Below are 23502 nucleotides of genomic sequence, written 5' to 3' on the forward strand. Positions count from 1 at the left end.
GACATGGATTTTGGTGTTGTCTTTACCATCTACAATGTTTAGCCTGAGAAATTAACTCCTTTTGCTGTTTTGGAATGAACTTTCAACGTGTAGTAAAGAAATGGTTTTATGATGGTAGATTTGTGTTCTCTGATGTCCCAAGCACTTTCATTTTGTATGTGGCAGAAGGAGGCTTGCTCCTTGTCACCACTATAGGCTTGCAGTCCTTTCCTGGGAATTTGTCCTCTCCCCAGCACTGCATTGGAAATGACACCATCACTGGATCGATGCAGATCTGCCATGTCTGTCCCAAGTTTGGCTGAGCCCCATGACTCAAACTCATAATAGAAGTGAAATGCAAATGAAGAAGACAGGATGGTGTGACCTTTCACTTTGAAAATCTCTTATTTTTAAATTCTGGTAGTTCAGAATTTTCTCTGTTTGGACCTAGGTTTTTATACTTATTTCTGGCCTGGCTTTTCCTGCATTTTCTCAAGGATTTTGTGAACCAGTACATATGATTGTCATTTGAAGTGAGCAAGTGAGCCAAAGACTCATTATCCTAAACTGGGGCAGAGATCACACATTCCCTTGTGTTTGTACAGCATAGCTCTAGGAGACCTTGACTGGGGTGATTTGTTTTACCAGAAACAAAGCAAAATAAAAGATCTGTGAATAGCAATTTATATTGTTTCGAAGATTAGCTCCAGAGAAGGGCAGGAAAAAAAGATACTGCAACTGAAAATAAAGATTGCTGCAACTTAAATATGAGTTAGTCCAAGGCAAGGGGACATCATTTAAAATGAGATGTTGGGAGGACATATCTCACTACCCTTTACCACACTGTAGCTCATAATCACTGGACTAGGAAGTTCATCACAATTGATTTCTCCAACCGGTTCTCACTCCAGCCTCTCCTGAATTTCATAGCCAAGGGAACACATTAGACGGTCCCATTCTTTTAAAGTGCCCTTTCTGGGAGCTGCAATATACAAATATACAAGTCCTGCTCCCACAGTCCCCACTTCCAACTTAAACAGCCCAGTTCCATCTGAGCTGATGAACCATCCTGAAGCACAGATGCCCCAGCCAAGGGCAGTGCCTCTCTCTTGCCCAGTAACACTCAATCCTTCCACAAGTGGCAAGTGGAATGTATGAGATGTAGCAGCAGGGTTAAAAACATGGGATTTGTATTTATCAACACCTATGAGAAGTATCAGTGCTTCAAATGCACTTTTTTTTTTTTTTTTTTTTCCTACTACGGGTTTGTATTTTCAACTAAACTCTTTTTCCAGCGGAGGGAGCTCTCAGAGAGCTGCTCGGGACTGAGGCAGTGAGGGGAGCAAAGCCAGCCGGGGGCTGCACAGAAACTTTCCCGATAAAGTCATGTTAGGGAGCTGCTCAGCTTTGCTCCACCTTCTTCCTCCCCCTTTTCCTGATTGCACCCAACAGCAAATCCTGTTTGTACCTCCAGCTTCAAAGACATCAACCTTTGGCAGCGTGACTGGAATACCCAAACATCTCTGAAACAATTTTTAATAGCTATCAAAAGCCAACATATTAAAAAATATAACTAAACTTCACTTGTTGCACAGTTCCACTTGTTCTGTTTCTCTGGGAGGAAGATTGCTTGGGGGAAGTGCAGAGAGCAATGAAATACAGTTTTTGAAGAGCTTGTGTAGCTTTTTCTGTGTCTTTTCTTTCTCAGAAAAAAGTCTTATCAAGATCCTTCTCCACTCACTTGTGTCTGTCTTCTTCCCAAAAACCAAGTCCAAGCCGAGTCCACAACAGCCAACGGTGCCTGTGGGTGCATCCCCTGGTTGTCAAGGCAGAAGTGCACGGATTCTCCATCTCTAACAGCACTTGCAAATCAGTCACTGAGTCTCACAGCCTCTCCCAGCAGAAACGCTCTGGGAAATGGAGCCGATGCCCCCCATACAGGAAACAAAAGGCTCTTTAAAAGGGCCAGAACTCTTGCTGGCTACAAGGGAGCAGAGAGGGACACCTTGCTTTTGGTACAACACATGCCATTAGAGTAGGAGTCCCTGAGAGTCCTGTAAGCAGGCATGTGGGAAAGCCCAGAGCAGCAGGACAAGGTGCTTCAGCCTGATCCATCTCAGCACCAGTAGGGATCCCAATTTTCAGAGTTGTCCCAGGCCAGAGGAGTGACAGGCATTAAATGGGCCAGCTGGGAGGTGATGCAACCCAAGGCAGGGAGCTCACACCACATCCCAGGTTCCATCAGCCTCTTCATGGCAGGATTCAAAAGTTCAACCACGATGCTCCCTCAGCAAACACTGCCCTGGAACAGCCATACACCTCCCCATGCATCTCTGAACAGCACGTTTGTGTGGAGTTACAAATGAGGATGCCTCTGAGGGCTCAGGATGTTGCTTGCCAAGAAGCCTCTGATTCGTTCTTTACCTGTGAAATACAGAGATATATCACAGGTGAGAACACGTTTCGTATTTGCGGAAACAGATTCATAAAAGAACATGTTTAAACTCCGGTGCTTTTTCTTTTCATCAGCTCTCCAAAGGATGCAGAGCTTGTTCTGAACAGGACAATCCGTTAATCCCAACCTCTCTAAAAAGTAAACAAGCAGCATTACAAATTAACACTGTTCTTCTGAAATACATCCAGGAAGCAACACCTCGCAGCAAGGCTAGTGCTCTGCTGGCATCTAGAGGGAGAGGGGGGAATAATCTCACCAGGTATTCCCACAAAGAAATACTCATTCTTTCACCTAAGAGCTTCAGCCCTGTGCAGACCAAGGGTCACTGACTTACACTACCCGTGTGCTCCTGTGTCCTCACCTACTCCTGTGTGAAGGGAAAGAAGTATTGAGAATTAACAGCAGCAACAGTCCCAGTCCCACAGACTTATTCAGCTGCTTGTCTGTCCCTGCCTCTAATTCCTTTTGTAGCCTTATGACCAGGAACTTCTCTGCCAACTTGCCACTGATAAGGAAAAATATTTTTTTGGTAAGAGCAAGGAGGAAATTACTGCCTGGAAAAACTGGAAAATCAGTCTACAAGTGAAGTAAGATTTTTTTTTTTAACTATTGTAGATTTAGAAGCAGAGATCAGATCACATTCATTGCACTTAGAGGAAAAATAAACAGCAATGTTTACACTGATGTCTTAGCAGAACAAAATCACTATCAACAGAGTGGTTTTCTTCCCTCCCAAACCACAGGGCAGCCCTGTATTTTGTGCTGCTGCAGAACCGTCACCCTTCTGTGCTGGGTGACATTACCTACAAGAACACGTAACAAGGTAATACTTGTATGGCACTGCATGCATTTCCTGACACACTCCCACGGCGTGTGTCCTCATTTTTCCTAGATCCCTTGCTGAAAAGACTGTGTGAGCAGCCTTTTCATCTATGGACGTCAAATTAGATTTTTGAAAGGAACATAAGGGAGAAAAAACCCTCAGAAAATATTAGCAAGAAATGGAGGGAGTAGGATGAAAGGCACAAAACCTCTTTACTATACATAGTCCAGAGCAGGAAGGAAACAAAGAAAACCAGAAGAAATCAAGTAAAAGAATCCCAAGAAAATCCATAAAATCCAGAATCCCTCATTCATTATCTTCTCCAGGAAGTGGAAGTAGCCATGGAGCCATCCCATGCAGGCAGGATTGGCAGCTCATGCAGGGCTCAGCCTCAAGTACCACAAGCCAAAACTTCTGGCATGAAACTCCAGATAGAAGAAAAAAGTATTCTCTAGGTAGAGATTTTCTTCTCCTCTGAAAAACTAAAATTTACTTGTGCAAAAAACTTCATGCTGAGAAGACTTGAGTATTGCATTTATTAAATGTTTAGAAGCTACTCAATCTTAACAGAGCATGATTAAGGAATGGTACTTAATAACTTATCTAAGGCCATGGGGTGAAATGATGTCACTCTGTTTGTAGCAATCATTCCTTCTGCTGTCATCACTGCTGTCTCAAGGATTCTTGGTGAGTTATCTCCAGGGAGAAGCAAGAAAGACCCCCTGAAGATTAACCTCCATTTCAGGAACATTGTGTCAGCAACAAACGTCCCCAGAGGACTGAGCTCTGTCCTCAGTGCAGCTCTAACTAAAAATCTCTCTTCTTCTTGAAGCTCCCCATTCACACCAAGCCAGAAAATGCAGAGTTTCTATAGGTCAAAATTAGGTCTATGTTCTATTTGAAGAACAGAGTACTTCAAATAAAAACAGAAGCACACAAAAACAGAAGCACACAAACCTCATCTTTTTTTCAAAAAACTAAGCTAAAAGACTCTGTTGCAATCCCAGGATCTTGCATTGGGGTGTTTATTATGGGATTTGTTATTGTCTCATTGCTTCTTGGAGATGTTGGAAAAGGTCAGAATAGCCAGAAATTATGATAAGAGCGTAATGAGAACAATATAAAGTGCAGGCAACTCCAAGCCTAAACTCAGCTCTTAAGACAAATCCAAAAGGCTTCAGGGAGTGCAGGCTTTAAACGTGACCTAATGACACATTTGGTCCTTGGGTGCCCTGGCTGAAAGCTCAGCCTTCATCCTGACATGACAAGTCCTAAACCACAGAGCCTGCTCTGGGTCAGTCCCCATCTGGTGCCACCATCATACCTGCAAGGGCCTCGGATGAAACCAAGCCATGGCCAGGGAGTTCATACTAGACACAGAATGAGGCAGATGAGGATGACAGGGACAAGAAAAGTGAATAACAAAACCCCCTTAAATCAGCCAGGCAACTCATCTTAAATCCAGTATATCCCTGAGGGCTGATGAACCCTTTCAATCCAGCCCCAGGGAAGGAATCCTGCCAGACCAAAATTGTTAGACCACAGCAGCTCTAAACTTAGCTCAGCAGCTTGCTACACGCTAACTCAAAATCCAGGCTCCACCCAGCAATGGAACAAACTGACTCCAAATGATTCTTAGCACTGGAGGAGCTGCTTTTGCCAAGCACAGAGCCATGTATAACTAGGTGGCTGGGACAGCACCAGCTCTAACCTTCAAAATTTCCTTCAAAATCCTGGAAAATCATTGCTCCCAGCCCTAGGGCACCACTGAGCAGCACGTGGTAACTGCTGGTAACAGTGCACAATCCCTCTGTGTTTTCCTCTCGGGTCCTTTGTGGCATGCTGTGGCAAAACCAAGCCCAAAGCCCAGCTCAGCAGCAGATAAATGACATCTTCCACCACCCAAGTTTACACAATATCATAGGATATAGCCATGCCACTGACTATACACACTCAGGAGAAACCAGGAACTTCCTGGGATACCACAACAAACTCTAAATGATCCCTAACCTGAGGTAACAAGGAGGTGACCAACCACAACCCAAACCTTCCTCAACAGCTCCTCTAAAAGCTTGGCTCTTTTTTTGAGCTGTATCCAGCTGTAACATTGCATTATCCAGCTGTAATATTGCATTAGTGCTAAATATCCAGGATTTGGTACTGCTGCCATCCTTGCTCAGTGTAATTGAAGAGCCAGACTTTTACTAGGTAGATCTTTTCCCTGTATATGACCTAGGTGCGCATTTCTCTACCTTTATACAAAAACTGGTTTCTTCTCTGCCTGCTAAAATTTGAATATAAAAAGGCAAAGATCATCCTCTTCCAAATCCTCTTCTCAGCTATCTGTTTCAAAGGTGCATGAATCCAGCAAAGAAATAAAATCAAAAGCAACTGCTAAAAATGGTTGAAAGATTATAGAGTCATGTTTTCCCTAGTTCTTCATTTTGACAACTGCCCAAATGCTGGATTTTGATGTCTCACCAGCACTGGAAAACTGCACACCATAAGGATGTGTTTCACTTGCAACAAGCTCCTGATATAGGTGCAGGTGCTTGAAAATGGAAAACAATCTCAAGAACTCCCATTCTCCACCTATTTCTTACACACTGCTGGTGCAGGGGAACATTTCTTGGATCATTTTCTTTACACAGGAGCACTTTTAACCCTGGCTTTTCACACCCAGCCAAAGATATGCCATAAAAATTATAGGGTTTAGGTATTATGTGGGCATTTTCCTTTCAGTCAGAGCTCTTTTTTCAGCTGCTGTGTTTTACTGTGAACACAGTACAAAATGAATTCACTTTGTGGGTTCGAGTATGTGCTTTGCATCTAAACTACATTACATTTGTATTAAGGGTGAAGAAAATAACTTAAATAGCTATTCAGAAATATAAAATTAAAAAAAAAAAAAAAACAAACCTGGAGCTTCTTATAGCAGTACAGTGGTTAAGCTCATCCTAATAGGTATAAGCTATTTTTCAACTCTAACCTTATTTTTAATGAGGATAAAGCCTACTGCTCTACAATGGAGATACAAGCTGAGCCTCTCAGACACATGGGAAGTTCAGGCTGTTACAAAAAATATACTTTGTATCTGTTATTTTCCTGCAAGTCAATCCTGTCTAAGCTCACCTGTGACAAAGCCGCTGCTTAAACCCCTTTTTGGCAACGGGTTCTGTAAAAAACAGATCTTCAAAACCTACCCAGGACAGGTGGGATGGCACAGCAGGTCCTGAGCTTAGGAGGGAAAAGCTGCAAGGTGCCACACCGAGATTTATAAAAGGGAAAGGCTGGAGCTGCCTGGCATAGGGTCAAACCATCTCTCCCTCAGCTCCCGGCTCCCTGGGGGCGGGACCAGCCGGCCGCGCCCTGGCGCCCCCTAGCGGCCAGGAGCGCAGCGCGAGACGAGCCCGGCCTTGCCAGGCGGGAAAACCTCTCCTAAGCCCCCGAGCGAGAGCGTGGCTCCTCTATAGGCGTCCGCGCCGTTCGCCGCCAGGGAGGTGGAAGGGGGCGTTTCGCTCGCCGCTGGAGCAGCGCGCAGGCGCGCGTCGGGCAGCTCCGTGTGACGCGAGGCGGAAGGCCCCGTTCTGGAAGCATCCCGGGCCCATCCCGGTTTGTCCCGCTCGGCCCGGCCATGCCCGAGAGCGCGTCCGGCAGAGCCCCCGGCGGGGCCGGTAGCAGGGCCAAGGGCGCCTACCAGGACCGCGACAAGCCCGCCCAGATCCGCTTCAGCAACATCGCTGCTGGCAAAGGTGCGGCGGCCGCCGGGGGAGCCGCCCCGGGGCTGGGGGGAGCCGGGCCGGGTCCCGCGTGGGCCACGGTTGGGGCGGGGGGCGATGGATCCCCGGTGCTGGGCACCGCCCGGGCCGTGCCCCAAGGGTGCGAGCGGGAATTCCATGGGTGCGATGGCTGGGAGCTGCCCGGGATGGGGGTGCGGCGTTGGGCACTGACACGAGTCCCGGTCGTGCTGGGTTCTGTTCCTTTGTGACTGCCCAGACTTAAAATGGCTGCAGTCAAGTGGTCAGGGAATAATGGTTTAAAAAAAAAGAACTGTGGAAATCAGGCTTGAGACTGCAGCGTTTTACATCGTTCCGCTCTTTGGGATCCTTTAGTCTGTCTGGGAACTTAAAAGGGGGAGGAATTTTCTTTTTAGAAAAGACGTTTAAGTGTTTGTAGTTCTTTAAATCACCTTGGAAATGTTTTCTTCTGTTCCCAGCTGTTGCTGATGCAATTAGAACGAGCCTTGGACCAAAGGGAATGGATAAAATGGTAAGCTTTGTGTTTTAAATTCTCAAAACACTAAGCTTACTGGAGATACTGTAAATTTCATGTTCCTTGTAGAGGATGCCACCTTTTGTCTCAATTATTTCCCATGTTCCAGGTATTTAAGGGAAAGTGGGAACTGAATGGACATCTTGGTTTTGAAAACGATGTTAAAAAATATATTGACTCTCAAATGAGAGACTTGCAGCTGCTGATCAGAACTGTGTTCCTGCCCTTTATTCCCAGATTCAGGATGCTAAGGGAGATGTGACAATCACTAATGATGGTGCCACCATCCTGAAACAAATGCAGGTTCTGCACCCTGCAGCCAAAATGGTGAGTGGTTTCTTTTCAGTTTTGTGTGGATTTGAGGAGCATTGCCCAGGATAGCGACAGAGCAGGAGATTTTGTGTCTTGTGCTCCAGGAACATTTATTTTGATTGTGGCATGTGCTTAAGAGTTACAAACCTTTATTTATTACCCAGTGTCCCTTATGCACAATGCCTCTGGACATGTTTTAAAACATAGGAAAGATGAAATGTTAGGAATATTAAGAAAATGTAGCCCAAACCTTCATGTGTCATTTAAGAAGGAAAAACTCATGTCCCAAACCATTAGGACAGAAGGGAATGAGTGAAGGTGTGACCAGAAGGTCTGAGGATACAGTAGCTGGTCCTTTGAGATGTTCAATGTTCATGGACTTGGTTATGGTTGGAGATGGAAATGAGCTTCCTGTGACTCTTCTCCAGGGAAGGAAAAGGTAAACCTGTTAGATAGGTGTGTTCAGTTTTAAATTTGGGAATAAAAGCTCTGCTTCTGGAAGTGACTTACTGTACCCTAGCTGTATTTTGGCCAAAGAAGTGTCTGGGTATGGGTAAACAGCACTCTGTATATTTATTTTTTTGCCATAATTTCTCCTTTAGTTAGTAGAGCTGTCAAAAGCACAAGATATTGAAGCTGGTGATGGCACGACTTCTGTTGTGGTCATTGCTGGAGCTCTCTTGGATGCCTGTTCCAGACTCCTTCAGAAAGGTGAATATATTCATTTAACATGCAGAGACTGTAGGTACTGAAGTCATTATGTCCTCTTGCACATGTGGGATGAAGCTTAAATTAGCGGTAATCAATTGGAAGGATAAAGGGTGTATCCCACAATTCAGGGAAATTGGGGAGTTTCATACAGGACTGTGGGAAAGCAGTTTTTGAAAATCTGAAATTTAATCAGTGTCAGCCTCCTCACAGGCATCAGCTGAACAGCAGCAGCTTTAGGAATGCCAAGAGAACTTGGAAAAAGTGTTTCTGGGATGTCAGGGATTGCAGGGAAATGTGCAGGATTTATCTGTGAGGACAAATCACTTGCAATGTTACAGCTTTAACAGCAGAAAATAATGAGGGAGGTCATACACTGATGAAGAACATTCTGCTGAAATGCCTTCAATTTGTTCTGACCTGAAAATTTCGAGTTTTAAAATGGAAAGAGATGGTGAAGAAGAAACAAAAAGACATGTGTTTGAAAGGGTGAAGTGTCTAACAGTCATTTTTAATGCTCTGCACAGGAATTCACCCCACCATCATTTCGGAGTCATTCCAGAAGGCTCTGGATAAAGGTATCGAGGTGCTGACCAACATGGCCCAGCCCGTGGAGCTCAGTGACAGGGAGACCCTGCTGAACAGTGCAACCACTTCCCTCAACTCCAAGGTACAGCTGCACTTGGACTGGCAGCTCCAGCCCAGCCAGGCCTTGCAACTTTTCAAGTCTCAGAAAGAGCAGTTTCATTTTGTGTACATCCCTGGGCGTGGGTTTTTCCCCCAGAATCGCTGCTCTGTCCTTGCCATGGAGCAGCCATGAAGAAGATGCCTTGTTAAGACATCTTTGCTTCAAAATTCTGGCATCAATATTGAAACACAACTACAGTATTGTTGTGGAACTGCTGTTCATCAGTGTGAAGTCTCTCACCGTGGTTTCTTTACTGTTGAATTCCTTAGGTTGTGTGTCAGTATTCCAGTTTACTTTCTCCAATGAGTGTGGATGCAGTGATGAAGGTGATTGACCCAACTACAGCCAATAGTGTGGACCTCAGAGATATTAAAATTGTTAAGAAGCTGGGGTAAGAAACAATTTGTAATTAGGCAAATTTTGTCTCTGTGAACTCAGTTTCCCAGAGTGCTCCAGTCATGGGTTGTGTTTGTTTCCAGGGGCACAATTGATGATTGTGAACTGGTTGAGGGACTTGTCCTGACTCAGAAGGTGGCAAATACCGGCGTAACCAGAGTGGAAAAAGCCAAAATTGGCCTCATTCAGTTCTGCTTGTCTGCTCCAAAGACAGATGTAAGTCAGACTGTGGCTAGAGCAAATCCTCATCCTCTAGGACTTGGGACAAGCAAACAGAATAACAAATGCTTTTTTAAGATGCTGTGGTGTCAACTCTGTGCCACAGCTAGAGTGAAGGGCTGCTGGGTCCTAAAATAAATTACAGTTGGTATAAAAAAAATTGTTTAAATTATAAATTATGTTTAAATTAAAAATTGTTTAAACTTAAATTCAGTGTTACCTGAACTGTTTCTAATAGTATTTTGCTGTTTTGCTTATTTGTTTAGAACTACAGCATCTTCCGTTAAAGATCGTGGCACATTTTGACACTTGGTTTTCTCTTTTTTTATTTGAAATAGATGGACAACCAGATTGTTGTTTCTGATTATGCTCAAATGGACAGAGTGCTGCGTGAGGAGAGAGCCTACATCCTGAACCTGGTGAAGCAGATCAAGAAGGCTGGGTGCAATGTGCTGCTCGTTCAGAAGTCCATCCTGCGGTACGTTAATGCCCAGGCACCGGCTCTCTGTGGCACAGTTGGAATTTTTTGGAAAACTGAAGCCAAACACAGTCACACTTGGAAGAGTAACAGTGGCTGTACCTGTAGAAAGTACCAGCACCCAGCACTGTCTGTATTTTGAGTTTGGTGGCATACTTACTTTGTACTCTGAAGAATTTGAGCACTGAGACCTGACTCCTTTCCTCTTGTTTTCAGGGATGCTCTCAGTGACCTGGCCCTCCATTTTCTGAACAAAGTTAAGATCATGGTGGTTAAAGACATTGAAAGAGAGGACATTGAGTTTATATGTAAGGTAAGGTGGGTCATATAAATGAGCAGCAGTGTTTTAAAATCTACCCCCAAACTAACTGCCTAGCCAGGGCCAGTTCATTGTGACAATTTCACAAGTTTCATGTTTTGACTATAATGCAAAAGCAGACATTGCCCTATAAAACATTTCTGCTCTGTTGAGCAGTCACACTTCTATAAAAGGATTCAGAACAGATGTAAAAGCTACAGTCCTTTCTACTTTTTACTGTCATATACAGAAGAACAACATGCAGTGTACTTGCTGATTCTGCAGTCAGCCTCTGGATTAATTTTTTCCCATTATTTTTCCAGACAATTGGAACTAAGCCTGTGGCTCACATTGACCAGTTCACCCCTGACATGCTGGGCTCTGCTGAGCTGGCAGAGGAGGTCAGCTTGAACGGTTCTGGGAAACTAATAAAGGTGAGCAAAGAACAAAGTGTTAATACCTACTTAACACCTGTCTGTTGTTTTAATAACTGGTAGCTTTGATGTTTTTTACTGTGGAATTTATTACATTTAAGTAGCTATTTCTAACCTCTGAGTAGCTACCGGTGCAGTGGTTTTGCTTGGCCAGATATCAGTGCTGTTACAGAACTTGAAAGTGCCAATGGCAGTGTCTTTTTGTCCCAAACTTTTATTTGTTCCCCAGTGTCAGTATCTGGTTTTATGTTTTAGATTACAGGCTGCACAAACCCTGGGAAAACCGTGAGCATCGTGGTCCGTGGATCCAACAAACTCGTGCTGGAGGAAGCTGAGCGCTCCATTCACGATGCCCTGTGTGTCATAAGGTGCTTAGTGAAGAAAAGGTAATGTCTCAGTTGGGTCAGTTAGTACACATAAAGCCTGATTGTGTGTGCAGTTGTGTGAAGTGAGGTTTGATGTCACTTCTGTGCTCTCAGGGCTTTGATTGCTGGCGGTGGAGCCCCAGAGATTGAGCTGGCACTGCGGCTGAACGAGTATGCCCGGACGCTGAAGGGGATGGACTCCTACTGTGTCCGTGCCTATGGGGATGCGCTTGAGGTCATTCCCTCCACTCTGGCTGAGAACGCGGGGCTCAATCCCATCTCCACGGTGACAGAGCTCAGAAACAGACATGCCCAAGGAGAGAAAACAGCTGGCATTAATGTCAGGAAGGTAATGAGGGGTTGGAATACCTGGGTATTAGAGGGAAATTACAGCTTGTTCTCTGAGGAGCTCACCCTGAGCATTGATAATAGCAGATATTAAATGCTTTATGCACACGACAGGAAACGTCTCATGTCTCGGCAAAAATGTTTCAGCTACAACAAAAGATCCATTTAGAATGATCCATCGGTAGGATCTGCAGTGGAAGGTGGTCATAGGTTGGGAGTAGCACCACAGCTTTTTCTCAGTTGGCAGTGTTGACCTTTTTTGTTGGCTAATTTTTACTGGATATGTCAAGTGCTTGGGGACAGAAGATGTGTGCTGTAATGCCCCTGTTGCAGGTGAAAGTCCTGTGATAGTCCAGGAGTTGACTGCCCTCAGGATTCTTCTAAAAGAAAAAGTGCTAAATATGACTGTAGTGTGTCGTGCACAAAGTGAAGGCTCCTTGTTCTGCTAGGGTGGCATTTCTAACATCCTGGAGGAGCTGGTTGTGCAGCCTCTGCTGGTGTCTTTGAGTGCACTGACCCTCGCCACAGAAACCGTGCGCAGTATTCTCAAGATTGATGATGTGGTGAGTGATGTTGGCATCGTGGTTTGGGTTATCCCTCCTTCACAAGCACCAGCATGTTGTCATTCATTTGCTGTACTTTAAAATGCAGTTACTGTGTAGAGTATTCTCAGTTTGTGTGCTGCTTAAGACCCTTCAGCCTTTTAATAACTGCAAATAAATTATAAATACTGCACCAAAAAGCAAGGAATTAGAGTCACTAAAGCCCCGGGATCTTTAAACAAAGAAGGAATTGTGATATATCCTGTGATTTCTTCTGCCTGACTGTGTCCTCCCTGCAGGTGAACACTCGAGGATAAGCTGAGCAGAGAGGTGGGGACCATGGCCTTGAGCCCCTGCCCTAGAGCTGGAATATGGACTCCTCACCAAAAGCGCCTGTGTGAATTGTCTTAAACTCCACCAAGACTGATGTACTTTGATCAGGTTTAACTTAAGCAACAGTTGATTTTCAAAAAGAAAATGCTGTTTTATCAATAAACACGCAGTAGTCTACCTGACTCTTTGCTGTTTAATTTTCTCTGAGTTTATTATGTTCGCTTTTCTCTGCTCCTCTTTAGGGCTGAAATGTTTAAGGCAACCAGTCACCTCTTGTGATATATTCTAAAAACACCCTTGAAGTGCACTCTAGTAACACTTACCTAGCTTAGAGCTGCTTTTCCCAAAGCTTTCCCTAAGGGAGTGGTGGTACTACCCTCAGTGATGCCAGGCTAGAAGTGAGGAGGATCTTTGCAGTGGGAGCACCTCCCATTCCTGAGGTGTGAGGGATTCCTGATGCCATCACATGATCCAAAGCCCTGCAAAGGGTGTTCTTCACACAGTTTCCTCCCCCTGCCCCCAGAATAATTGCTTTTCCCAAAGCTGGCTGAGAAGTCAAAAGTACACTTCTCTATAATAATGCAAATTAGCTTTCCAATTCCTAATTCTTAGCATGACATTTTGAATTAACCCTTTCATCTCATTATTAACCCATTATTGCAATACTGAAACAACCTGATTCCTCTTGATGTTTAAAGGAGAGTGTTCTTCCATCTCTTCTCACATTTCCATTCATGATTGGTTGGAGCTGGAGCTTTTGAGTAAATTTCCACAATGGTGTTGACCTGTTGTTGTGACTTGCCAGGTAGAACAAACAGAGTAACTCTACTAATTAATAAATTAGACAATCAATTTAGGCATTAATGTTCTGCGTTAATTATTCATTGCCTGTTTAAAATTGCAAATAGTGCCTTACCCCAAGGGTCACATCAAAAATGATCTTAGTTTAGGTACTATAATTAAAGCTTTCATCCTCCATTATCACAGAGTTACAATTCTTGACAAGAATTACGGCAACAATTGTGTGTGATTCACAAAAAGTATTTGTAATTTCACTACATTAAATAGGTCCATCCAGCATTAATTCCTCTTTGTAGAGGAAGAATATTCCTGCTTGTCCTGATAGAGGATAGAATATTCCTAGGACAGAACGTTCCTGCTTATCCTGGTTTAGCCTTACCGTGCAATTGCTTACCTGAAGTACAAACTTCAAGATGGAAAAAACTTCTTTAATAACTTGAGGGCGCGAAAAATGCGGGCTCGTCAGTGAGAATTGGAGGTTCCCACTAAAATCCTGCAAGAAGTTACCTAAAAATCCGCACGAGCAGCGGCTGCGAGCGGGGTGAAGCCCAGTCCAGGCCAGCCCCGCCCGTGGCCGGCGGCGGCGCTCGGGCCGGGCGTTAACGCCCCCCGCCCCGCCCCGCCCCAGGGCCGCCTCCACGAGGCGGAACGGAATGGAGCCGCCTCTCGGCGCTCCCGGCATGGAGGACGCGCACCGGGCCGCCCGCCTGGCCGCCTCCTGCCTCCGCACGCCGCTCGACCCGCGCACACGGGCTCCCGCCGCGCTCTACGAGCGAGGGCCGCCGCCCGCCGCCGCGCAGGTACCGCGGGCACGGCCGAGGGGCTGCCGGGCACCGGGGGACGCGGGCTCCCCCTGAAGCTGCTCTGCAGAGGGGTCTCCGCGCTCCCCCGGCACCGCGCGGGGCCTCCCTGGGGCACAGGGGACACGCACACGCGCGCGGGGGCCCGCAGGTGGCAGGTGGCCCGGCCGCAGCGCCGATCCTTTAATGGGCTTGTGGCAGCGCGGCGTCTGGAGAGCAGATGTAGGAACTGGCCTGTCCTGCCTGGAAAGGGCTGGCGTCGTTCCGCGGGTCGAGAAAAGAAGCTGGGTTTATACACGCCGGTGGCAGCAGTAGCACATTCTGGGAGGTGGAGGGTGCTGGCGCTGGGGGTTCTGTGTGGCCGCTTTAAATTCGCTGCTTCGATCCCGAAATTCCCATTGCATTAGGTCACTGCTGGGGAAAAAAAACACTTAGGGATTTTTGCAGTGAAAACCTGACAGAACATAATTTTTTTTTTTTTTTTTTTTTTTTTTTTTGTTGTTGTTGTTGTTGTTGTTGGAATGTCAGAGCTTATTAAAATACTCCTGTGTAGAAAAGTAGTACTCAAATTTTTTTTATAAAGAAACTGGCCCATGACTTTTTAAAACATGCTGCTTAGAACAAAATGAAGCTTTTCTGATGCTGACTAACCTAGCTTTAATAACTTCTCTGACTTGTGTAAGCTTTAAAAATGCTTAAAGAATATTAACTGTACACAGCTGCAAACTGACAAGCGGTATTGGAAATATAAGCTGTGCAGAATCCCTGTCATTAAGTTATGGAAATTTAAGTAAGTTATGAAATGGCATAAATATTTATGTACCACATCTCTAGGGACTTATTTTTAGAGTGGTTATGGAACTAGGAGGCCGAGAAGGTTCTGTTTGCTTGTAAATAAAGGCATTTTTAGAGCTGCATAGTAATCAAGGAACTTTACAAAATAGTTAATTTTTTCTTTTGGTAAGTCCTTTTGATCATATTTCCTGTTATAAACATATTGATTACAGGGCAGACTTGGGAAATTTTACAGGTTTTAAATAGGACCCTTAGGTACCTTAGGGTAAAAATTAATATGCAATAAGATTATTCCATGTACTTCTACATTAACATTTGTATACAGGTATATCTGCATTACTTTACCATTCCTCAGACTTAATTAGGATAAAGCAATAGTAAGAACCTTGTTCCCCTTCCTTCTAGCAGAAAAAAATTACGAACATCTCTTCTAGGATGACTTCAGCTTGGATTCAAATACTAACAGAGAGCAGGCCTCCCTTCCAAAGAGAGACTGTGACGAGTGGATAGACTTTTCCAAAATGTACAATTCAAATCAAGAGTATTACTTGAAGCTGGAAGAGTTGAAGAATGCCCACATGGAGACCATGGCAAAACTGGAAAGTATGTATCAGAACAAACTGTATTTAAAAGGAGTACAAACCTTAAAAGAAGAGAAAAGAAATGACACCTCCCCAAAGTGCTGTAGGTAAGTTTGGGGGCAGTTCAGTTTTTTAGCTGAAGATTCCCAAATGCTTTGCAGGCAGTTGTAAAACAGCAGGGTGTGTTTTGGGATGGTAAGTGTTCCACTCCCCACCTCTCATAACCAGATAATCAGAGAAAAGTCAGTTTTGATGATAGAAATGCTCATTTCCTTGCTAATGGTCTGTGAGGTTTAGAGGTGGGTGTGCAGCAGGGATTGGGCAGCACATTTAGGAAAGCACAGGGCCTTTCCCAAGTCAGGAAGTGCTGACTTGGTGACCAGCACTAAAACCAGGATCTGCTTTGAGTGCCCTGTGTGCTGCTCTTTTCCCTTCTCTCCCCCCTCAGCCACTCATTTTTGTTTCTAGTGATGATTCCTTAGAGTGGAACTCACCAGCTTTGCATCAGTGTTGGACTGGCTCAAATCAAGGGGTTTTTTTCTCCCTCTTTATTTTCAAGGCCAACTTGGGACAAGAGTTCATATCAGCCTCTTCACCTGCACAAATCCTTTTCAGACTCAGACTTAAGTGATCCCTTGGGCTCAAGCGTATCGGACACGTCTGATGAAGAATTAGTGTTTGAAGAAAACGGCAGCAAAGCTGGATCATCCTCATTTGCTAAGCAGCAGATTGAAAAAATGTGGGATGGGTTCTGCCTGGAAGACTACATTTCCCGTGCCAAGCACAGCTTGCCCAGCTCATCAGCCTGCAGGAAGGGGCACAAGAAAGAGAAAGTGTGGTCCCCCAGAGTCACCATGCCCAAGCCCTTCCAGATGACCATCAGAGAAACTCAGAAGAAAGAGCAGAACATCAAATCCAAGTCACAGATTGAGCTGGAAAATCACTTACTGAAGAAGCAGCTGGAGGAGGAAGCAGAGTGTCAGAAAAAGTTCCGAGCCAATCCCGTGCCCGCCACCATCTTCCTGCCGCTCTACCACGACATCATGCAGCGGAATGAGGAGCGCAGGAGGTCTGTGAGGGAGAGGAGTAAGCTCAAGCTCCTGGCTACCCAAAAGCCCTTTAAATTCATTGAGCGAGAGAGGCAAAAGCTTGAAGCCCGGAAAATGCAGTTAAAAGACCTTTCCCCACCTGAAAATAAAACTAAAGTGTTCAGAGCGAAACCAGTCCCAAAATGTGTTTATAGTCCAGATTTCCGTGACAAGGTAAAGGAGGAGGAGCTCTGCAGGGAAATCAGGATCAGGATGAGAGCTGAGGAGCTGCTACAAAATTCATCTGTACCCAACAGCAGACTGGCCTTAAAAGAGACCACCAAAAAAAAGAAACACAAGAGCACTGAACCAAAGCGAATGGAACACAAGCTCAAGATCAGGAGCGTTCCCGATTTTGAACTCCTACATGAGAAATTCCAGAAACGCCTCCTGCAACACAAAAAAGTGAAACCCCTCACGGTCTGTGAGCCTTTCGACCTTTGTACTTCGTACATTCCCTCAAAAAAGGACAAGATCTTGAAGGACATGCAAGAGGATGAGGAAAAATTGAAGGAAACACGGTGGCCGTTTGCCTCTCCGAGACGGAAGCCTCAGATGGGGCAGTCAGGGGCAAACCCACATCTCCTGGGAAAAGTAAAATCCAAACCTCCCAAAACCACAGAATCCACGAGACGACGCCTGCAAGCCCTAAGGTGACTGCTTGGAGATGCTCGACTTTATGTATATTTGAAAAGTAGATTTTTTTTAAATTACTATATATTTGGTATTTTATTTGGTGTTATTTTTGGTATTTCTATATATGTAGTTAATTCTTCCATGCAGTGAATATAGGATTTCATTTGTTAATGTAAGGGCTTATAATATAAATCTTAAAATATTTAAATATAGGACTTAATTAGTATTTATTATTGTTAAAGGAACTCTAGTGCATTTTTGTCAGCATGTCCCTAAGAAGAAGACAAATGACACTGGTTTCCCAGGATATTCTTAATCCCTTGAAATGGCACATACCATTGTTTCCTCTCAGAGCAGCCCTGTTTTTCTCTTTAGAATCATCTTTGCCAAAGCTTCCTTTGAAGTCTTGCTCTAGATTTAAACTGAATTCAGCCTTAGTTTATTTTCCCCACTAGGAATTCCCTTGAGGAAAAGAGAAAGCTGGAAGAACAACAGAAAAGGAACAGAAACAAGCAGAAACAAAGAACAAAAAAATTCCAGAAAATTGTGATGGCTCGGGCTGAGGCCAATGACCCACATCAGAGCCTAGCTCAGATGTCTAAACCCAGATTAAAAACATTCAGGTATTTTGTTGCATTCCCCTGAATCCTGAACACCTCTTTCAACAATTAGAAGGAGAGGTTTGGGATTGCACTGTATGTTAAACATACAGTGTGTAAAAAAATAGCATAGTCTAAGTTTAGATACTTTCACATGGTAAATGAAACATGGTGCAAGCAGCTGGTGAAAAAGTGGCCAAATTTAGCATTTCAACTGGGAAATTGTTGCCAACCTGTATTGAGCTCAGAGTATAGAAATATATAGCATATATAAATATATATATTCCACATTATATATATATATAATAGAAATATATATATATATTCCACATGAATCTATATATTATAGATTCAGTAACAGGAGAGTCCTGTGTTTTCTCCATTGATGTATCAACTAAAGAGGAAAAGGTTATAAAAATCATAAGGAAAGGGAACAGTGTGGATACAGAATATCCTTGCAGAGATGGTGTTGGTACCATTTTGGTGCAGCAGTGGACATTTCACAATTCACTTCTTTGTCCCAGCAGGTCCCCACTGAAGAGGGAAATAAAAGCTGGAATATTTCAACTTCACAGTGTAACAGCAGTGGGTGAGGAAGCTGCTTGGTGCTCAGGAGGAATGGGATCCAAGGTTCCCTGCAGTAGAGATGCAATGCAGAGACTCTTTGTGTATGACTGAGCACACACAGAAGAACACGAGGGCCTTCTTGGAGTGCTGTAAGCTGCCACTCCAGATGGCTCCAGCTCTGACACAGCTCTAACCCCATGACTGCTGCTTGGCCCCATGGTTGGGGCTAATCTAACCCCTTCTGATTTCCTAATCCTAAGAAAAATAAATCCTATCTGAACAAGTCTTTAGTGAGGTTTGTGATCTGGCCTAGCACAGTGGTAGTGCTGCAGTATTGTCAATTTAAGGTGCTGTTATATGGGGATGGTGAGAGACACTGACTGCTCTGCCCCTGTTGCTTCATGCCTGGGCAAGATTCTGGGGCAGCAAGCACAAATCCCAATTTCCAGTAACCTGGCATACTTTTAATAACAGGAGCTTTATAATCTGTGTGTCCTCGAGCACATGATCTGCTGACTCTGGGACAGAAGCAGAAAACAGCTGGAGTCAGAGTAGGTGGAGAATTGAGAGACACAGTAGGTGATTGTAGATGTGATTTGGGTTTGTTCAACAGCAAATTTCACACTACAGTGTTCAGCTTAATCAGATGTCAGGAGAGTAAAATGCTGGGTGTCTGGGTGTAAAATGCTGCTGTGGCAAAGCAAGATCACTTCTCTGCTGCAGGTGTTGAACCTGATAATGCTCATTTCAGCACAGCTGGAATGTGTCACACTGTCACTGTCTGTCAGTGGCAGACAGACAGACGTTCAAAGCAAGGAATGGAAGTTCACTTCCCAGCATGGTGAGGAGTTCAGAGATGGTCAGGGGGCGAGGCTGGAAGAAGCAGAGGTGTAAAAGGCCCCACCTTGATCTCATCCTTGCCCTGAAGTGCCTGACCTGCAATGCCAGATGTGCCCACTACAGAGGCACATCACTGACCTGCCTATCCCACTCTGAGGAAGGGTTACAACCCATTCCACCTGGATTATCCAATGCTCCCTGTGATCCCAGAGATCATTTAAGTTATGAATCAACAGTTTCATTATCCTGCTCTATTGACTGGGCCCTTGACAAACCAACTCAGGAAAAAAGTGTTCCGTGATCCAGAATGTGGCCACCTCTCTCGGGTGATCAACTGCTAAAGTAGCAGGATTCTCGTAATCAGACTTGAAAAGTACTGATTTTTATTTAATGCACTTAATTTCCTGTGGTGTATTCTGTTTAATTTTGCTTAGAACAACTGGAAGATCTGTATGAAATCAGCATGTAAAAAACTCTAAATATCCAAATTTTTTTAACCAAAAAACTCCAAGAATCCAAACTCAGCCTCTATTTAAGTCCAGTAGCCAGGACCTGCCTCTGCTTAGCCAAAGTGACTCCTTCAGAGATGAATTGTTCAGTACCTCTAATGTATCTTGAAGTATGACAACATTTAATTTGTTATGAGCAATTTAACTGCTGTAGAAAATTACACCTTGTACTATAAATTAATAATGATTTCTCTTGTACTCTGCTCCCCTTAGGAACAACGAGAAACAGAGAAGGCAGGAATATTTGCAAGAATTACAAGAAATGGAAGAAAGAGTAAAACAAATGCCATTGCTTTTTGAAAGAGTCACTCAGGTTCCCTTGTTTCTGAACTACTAATTAATCTTGACTGATACCAAATAAGACATTTGTGGTCTGACATTTTTAGAAGATAACTTCAGAAGCACTTTTCAGGGCAGTGTTTCTCCCTTTCAATCTCTGTTGCCCCATCTCCATATAAATATCAGTAATTTTTGAAATGTGCTTGCACAGGGAACAGAGAACTGTTGTAAATGTGTCTGGTTCAGTTACAACATGAGTAACTCTGACCACAACCAAGCATTGCTGGTACAGAAAAGCAAAAGCTGATATTAAATTTTCAAGTGTTGTTTTGCCATTCTTGCCTGCAGTGAACAATCATTTCCACTTTTCAGCAGCAATTAAAGAATCAGAGGATTAATATAAATAAAAGTATCAAAAGCCAGGCATTTAATGCATTAGATAACATTTAACCATTGTGGTTTTTCTACAGAAAAATGCCAGAATAGCTGCAGAAAAGTATTATTCAAACAGACTGAGAGCACTGGGGATCTGCCCAGAGTTTGTTTCAAAGAAAGGAGGAGCAGCCAAATCACTGCAGTTCTCCACTGCTGGAGATTTTACCTCCATTGCTGGTAGAGCAAGGTACAGATAACTGAAAGCTTTTTCTTCTTACCACTATGTATCTAATAATTAGAAAATTTTCCATGTGTAGATTTAAGGGGTTTATAATGATTTTCAGTATTTTCCAGGGAATTATTTGACTATGTGGTATGTTAGCATTAGTATGTATTTTGGATTGTTTTTCCTGAATTAAATATTATTTCATAAAACAGAGAAGAGCTGTTTAACCAAATTGGTTGTGTTATATAATGCACTTCAAAGAAAAAAAAATAAGAAAAACATTCCTTGTTTGTTCCTTTCATCCAAAATTCTGGCAGGTTGCTGTAAGTCACTACCTTTACATTTTAAATTTTTTAAGTGAACTTTATTAAAAATAGTTTTTAGTATCTATTTGGTGTTATGATTTAAAAGGAAGAAGAAATTAAAAAAAAATCAGAATATATAAGTAATACTGTTGAGTTACTTTCTAGCATAAAGAGGGTGTGTCCCCCCTTCTCTTTTCCTTCCACCCCAGCCAAGGCTACCAGGCTTTGTCCTGGGTTACATAAAGGTGGAAAGCGTCTTCCTAGAGAATAAAACCCCACATGCAATTTGTCTTTTCAGAATCACCAAGGTTAAAGTGAAAAAAAGGGAATCCTTTGAGGAAACAGCTGGTGACAGTCCCCAGTCTGAGCAGTCCTGGGAGGAGGAGGAAGAGAAGGGAAAAGGTGTCAAAACCTCCACCCCAGATGAGCAGTGCAGTGACCTGGAGGATGGGGCTGAGGCCAGAGCCAGCCCTGATGTCCTTGAGCCTGAATCCATCCAGCACAGTGCTGAGGGGGAGGAGGAAGAGGAGGAGGAAGCCAAGGCAGACCTGTCACTTGGCCACTCCCAGGAGGAAGAGGAGGAGGAAGAGGAAGCAAAGGCAGGCCCATCGCTTGGTCATTCCCAGGTGGAAGAGGAGGAAGAAGCAAAAGCAGGCCCATCTCTGGACCATTCCCAGGAGGAGGAAGAGGAGGAAGATGAGTCCAGACCCAGCTCCCAGTCTGACAGGTCCCATGAGCATGAGGAGGAAGCTCAGTCTGAGCCTGAAGCTGAGGGTGCCTTCCAGTATGAGGATGAGGAGTATGAGAGTGATGATTTTGAGGAGAGGGCCAGTGATGAGGAAGGGCACTGACAGGAAGGGCTGGGACTCAGGAACCTCTTACACTGCTGGCTGTGCTTTTTGAAGCACTTTTTGTATTTACAATGTTGCTTCCTCTAGAAACCATCCCCTCCTCTACGTAGTTATCACAACACCAAGCAGGTTATGCTCTCTTTTCCTTTGAGGAAAAAATTATTACATCATTACCTTTTACAGCTGCTCCAGATGAAGACAGTAACAAAAGAATTCAAATTCTTGAGGAAAATGTTCAAAGCCATCCCTGTTTTGGAATTAATTATGGTCTCATGTAAAATCCTCAAGGCTTCTCTAATGGCAGCAAGCAAAACATTTGCCTGAGCTTGGCAGATAATAGGCACTCTAAAGATCAATATATATTATTAACAATTATATCAGACACCAGAGAAAAACTTGGTGCTTTGCTACACATCCAAATTTCTGTGAATTTTTACTTCTTAGTTTAGGAGACCTGCCAGTGCAGGAATTCTGTTTGTTTTCCAGTAAGAAAGCTCAAGTTGCTAGTTGTCACCTGGGAAATAATTTACTTTTGTGTTACTCTTCTTTGTTGCACTCTTCTCTGACATTTGTGCACCTCTGTTCTCAAAATGAGCTGCAACCTCATTGTTTAATAATAAATTAATAAATTACACAGTGTGCTATGTAACTGCTGTGGGCTCATATCCAGCTCTTTCTATGGGCTGGGAAAGCCAGGGGAGATTTTGAAGCAGGAATTGCTATTTTATCCCTGGAAAGGGGGAATCTTTTTACCTCAGGTAACTCCAGTGGTATCAAACTATGCAAGGAAGTGCTTTAATACCTCTTCTTACACTGGCTACTCAGGACTTCAGCTACTCCACAAAAAACTCTCGAAAAAAATGTTTGGGATTTGGATTTTTTCTTGTATCAGTAGTACCTTCCCCTACTATTACTGACTTTCTTGCTAAAAAAATCTGTCATTATTTTTTCCTCCTTACTTTGTTACACAGTTTCTCTGTGTTTGGAAGTTTTTTACGCATTCTTACTTTTATTTATTTTTCAAGCATGAACATAACTAATGTGAATTTGAATTTTTTAAAAAATTGAATAAAATAGCTGTGAAATTATTAATCCTTGCTTCACAAGGAAGTTTGCTTGTGGTTGTGAATATTCTGTAACTCTGAACAGTTGTACAATTACCAATCGCATATGATGGTACTTGTCCCTTTAGGAAATCAAATCCTTTTCTGAAAGAAGGCAGAGGAGCTCTAAATTATGGGTTTTTTCTCAGATTATTTGAAGTGATTTCAAAGGAAAAAAAAAAGTCAAATCTGTTTCTAAGATTTGACAGCACTCACCTAAGTGTTCTAAAAGAACAAATATGTAATTATTTAATTACTGATATAGGGATTAATAATACCCCTAAAATTCCTCTGAACGTAGAGAAAGTAGCAAAGCCAATGCTTTTTTAAGGTTTTAGAACGAGTTGGGAATCTGTGTATAATTTAGATTGAGTTTGTCACTGAATTTTTAAATATTTTAAATATAAAGCTTAATAATTACAAAATTAATGAACATGATAAACATGATATAACCAGGAAGTGTTAGGACAGATTTTGGAGGTTATGCCTCAGCTTTT

At 43.5% G+C, this 23502-nt stretch overlaps 2 protein-coding genes and 2 long non-coding RNA genes across 5 annotated transcripts; 2 read left to right on the forward strand and 2 right to left on the reverse strand.

Annotated features, from left to right (window-relative positions):
• Positions 1-1499: 1499 nt before the first annotated feature.
• Positions 1500-6677, reverse strand: LOC128805636 (uncharacterized). Its single transcript, XR_008436505.1, has 2 exons — positions 6390-6677; positions 1500-2403 (listed from the first exon to the last, which is right to left on the reverse strand). It is a non-coding gene; the product is annotated as an uncharacterized LOC128805636 (long non-coding RNA).
• A 141-nt stretch (positions 6678-6818) lies between these two features.
• CCT4 (chaperonin containing TCP1 subunit 4) lies at positions 6819-12832 on the forward strand. The gene is made up of 14 exons (XM_053973357.1): positions 6819-7009; positions 7474-7526; positions 7767-7856; positions 8444-8552; positions 9077-9219; positions 9507-9628; positions 9717-9849; positions 10191-10330; positions 10547-10643; positions 10952-11062; positions 11318-11448; positions 11542-11776; positions 12225-12338; positions 12617-12832. The coding sequence occupies exons 1-14, from the start codon at positions 6892-6894 to the stop codon at positions 12632-12634; spliced, it is 1614 nt and encodes a 537-aa protein (XP_053829332.1). The 5' UTR covers positions 6819-6891; the 3' UTR covers positions 12635-12832.
• On the reverse strand, positions 10162-14048 carry LOC128804980 (uncharacterized). Of its 2 annotated transcripts, none has more exons than XR_008436232.1 (3): positions 13959-14048; positions 10491-10577; positions 10162-10357 (listed from the first exon to the last, which is right to left on the reverse strand). It is a non-coding gene; the product is annotated as an uncharacterized LOC128804980 (long non-coding RNA). The 2 variants fall into 2 exon arrangements; XR_008436233.1 differs by lacking the exon at positions 13959-14048 and adding an exon at positions 12974-13522.
• An 8-nt stretch (positions 14049-14056) lies between these two features.
• FAM161A (FAM161 centrosomal protein A) lies at positions 14057-22551 on the forward strand. Its single transcript, XM_053973358.1, has 7 exons — positions 14057-14251; positions 15481-15734; positions 16187-17368; positions 17807-17974; positions 20080-20179; positions 20616-20767; positions 21350-22551. The coding sequence occupies exons 1-7, from the start codon at positions 14105-14107 to the stop codon at positions 21900-21902; spliced, it is 2556 nt and encodes an 851-aa protein (XP_053829333.1). The 5' UTR covers positions 14057-14104; the 3' UTR covers positions 21903-22551.
• The last annotated feature ends 951 nt before the right edge of the window (positions 22552-23502 follow it).

Source organism: Vidua macroura, chromosome 3 (assembly GCF_024509145.1).
Source record: "Vidua macroura isolate BioBank_ID:100142 chromosome 3, ASM2450914v1, whole genome shotgun sequence".
Taxonomy (NCBI): Eukaryota; Metazoa; Chordata; class Aves; order Passeriformes; family Viduidae; genus Vidua; species Vidua macroura.

Bases quoted from the DNA above. Each gene is read 5' to 3' on its own strand.
- FAM161A (XM_053973358.1), top strand. From the start codon at position 14,105: ATGGAGCCGCCTCTCGGCGCTCCCGGCATGGAGGACGCGCACCGGGCC. The intron at 17,369-17,806 runs GTGACTGCTTGG...TTTCCCCACTAG, and splicing joins CGACGCCTGCAAGCCCTAAG to GAATTCCCTTGAGGAAAAGA. The intron at 20,180-20,615 runs GTTCCCTTGTTT...GTTTTTCTACAG, and splicing joins TTTTTGAAAGAGTCACTCAG to AAAAATGCCAGAATAGCTGC.
- CCT4 (XM_053973357.1), top strand. From the start codon at position 6,892: ATGCCCGAGAGCGCGTCCGGCAGAGCCCCCGGCGGGGCCGGTAGCAGG. The intron at 9,629-9,716 runs GTAAGAAACAAT...GTTTGTTTCCAG, and splicing joins AAAATTGTTAAGAAGCTGGG to GGGCACAATTGATGATTGTG. The intron at 11,063-11,317 runs GTGAGCAAAGAA...TTTATGTTTTAG, and splicing joins GTTCTGGGAAACTAATAAAG to ATTACAGGCTGCACAAACCC.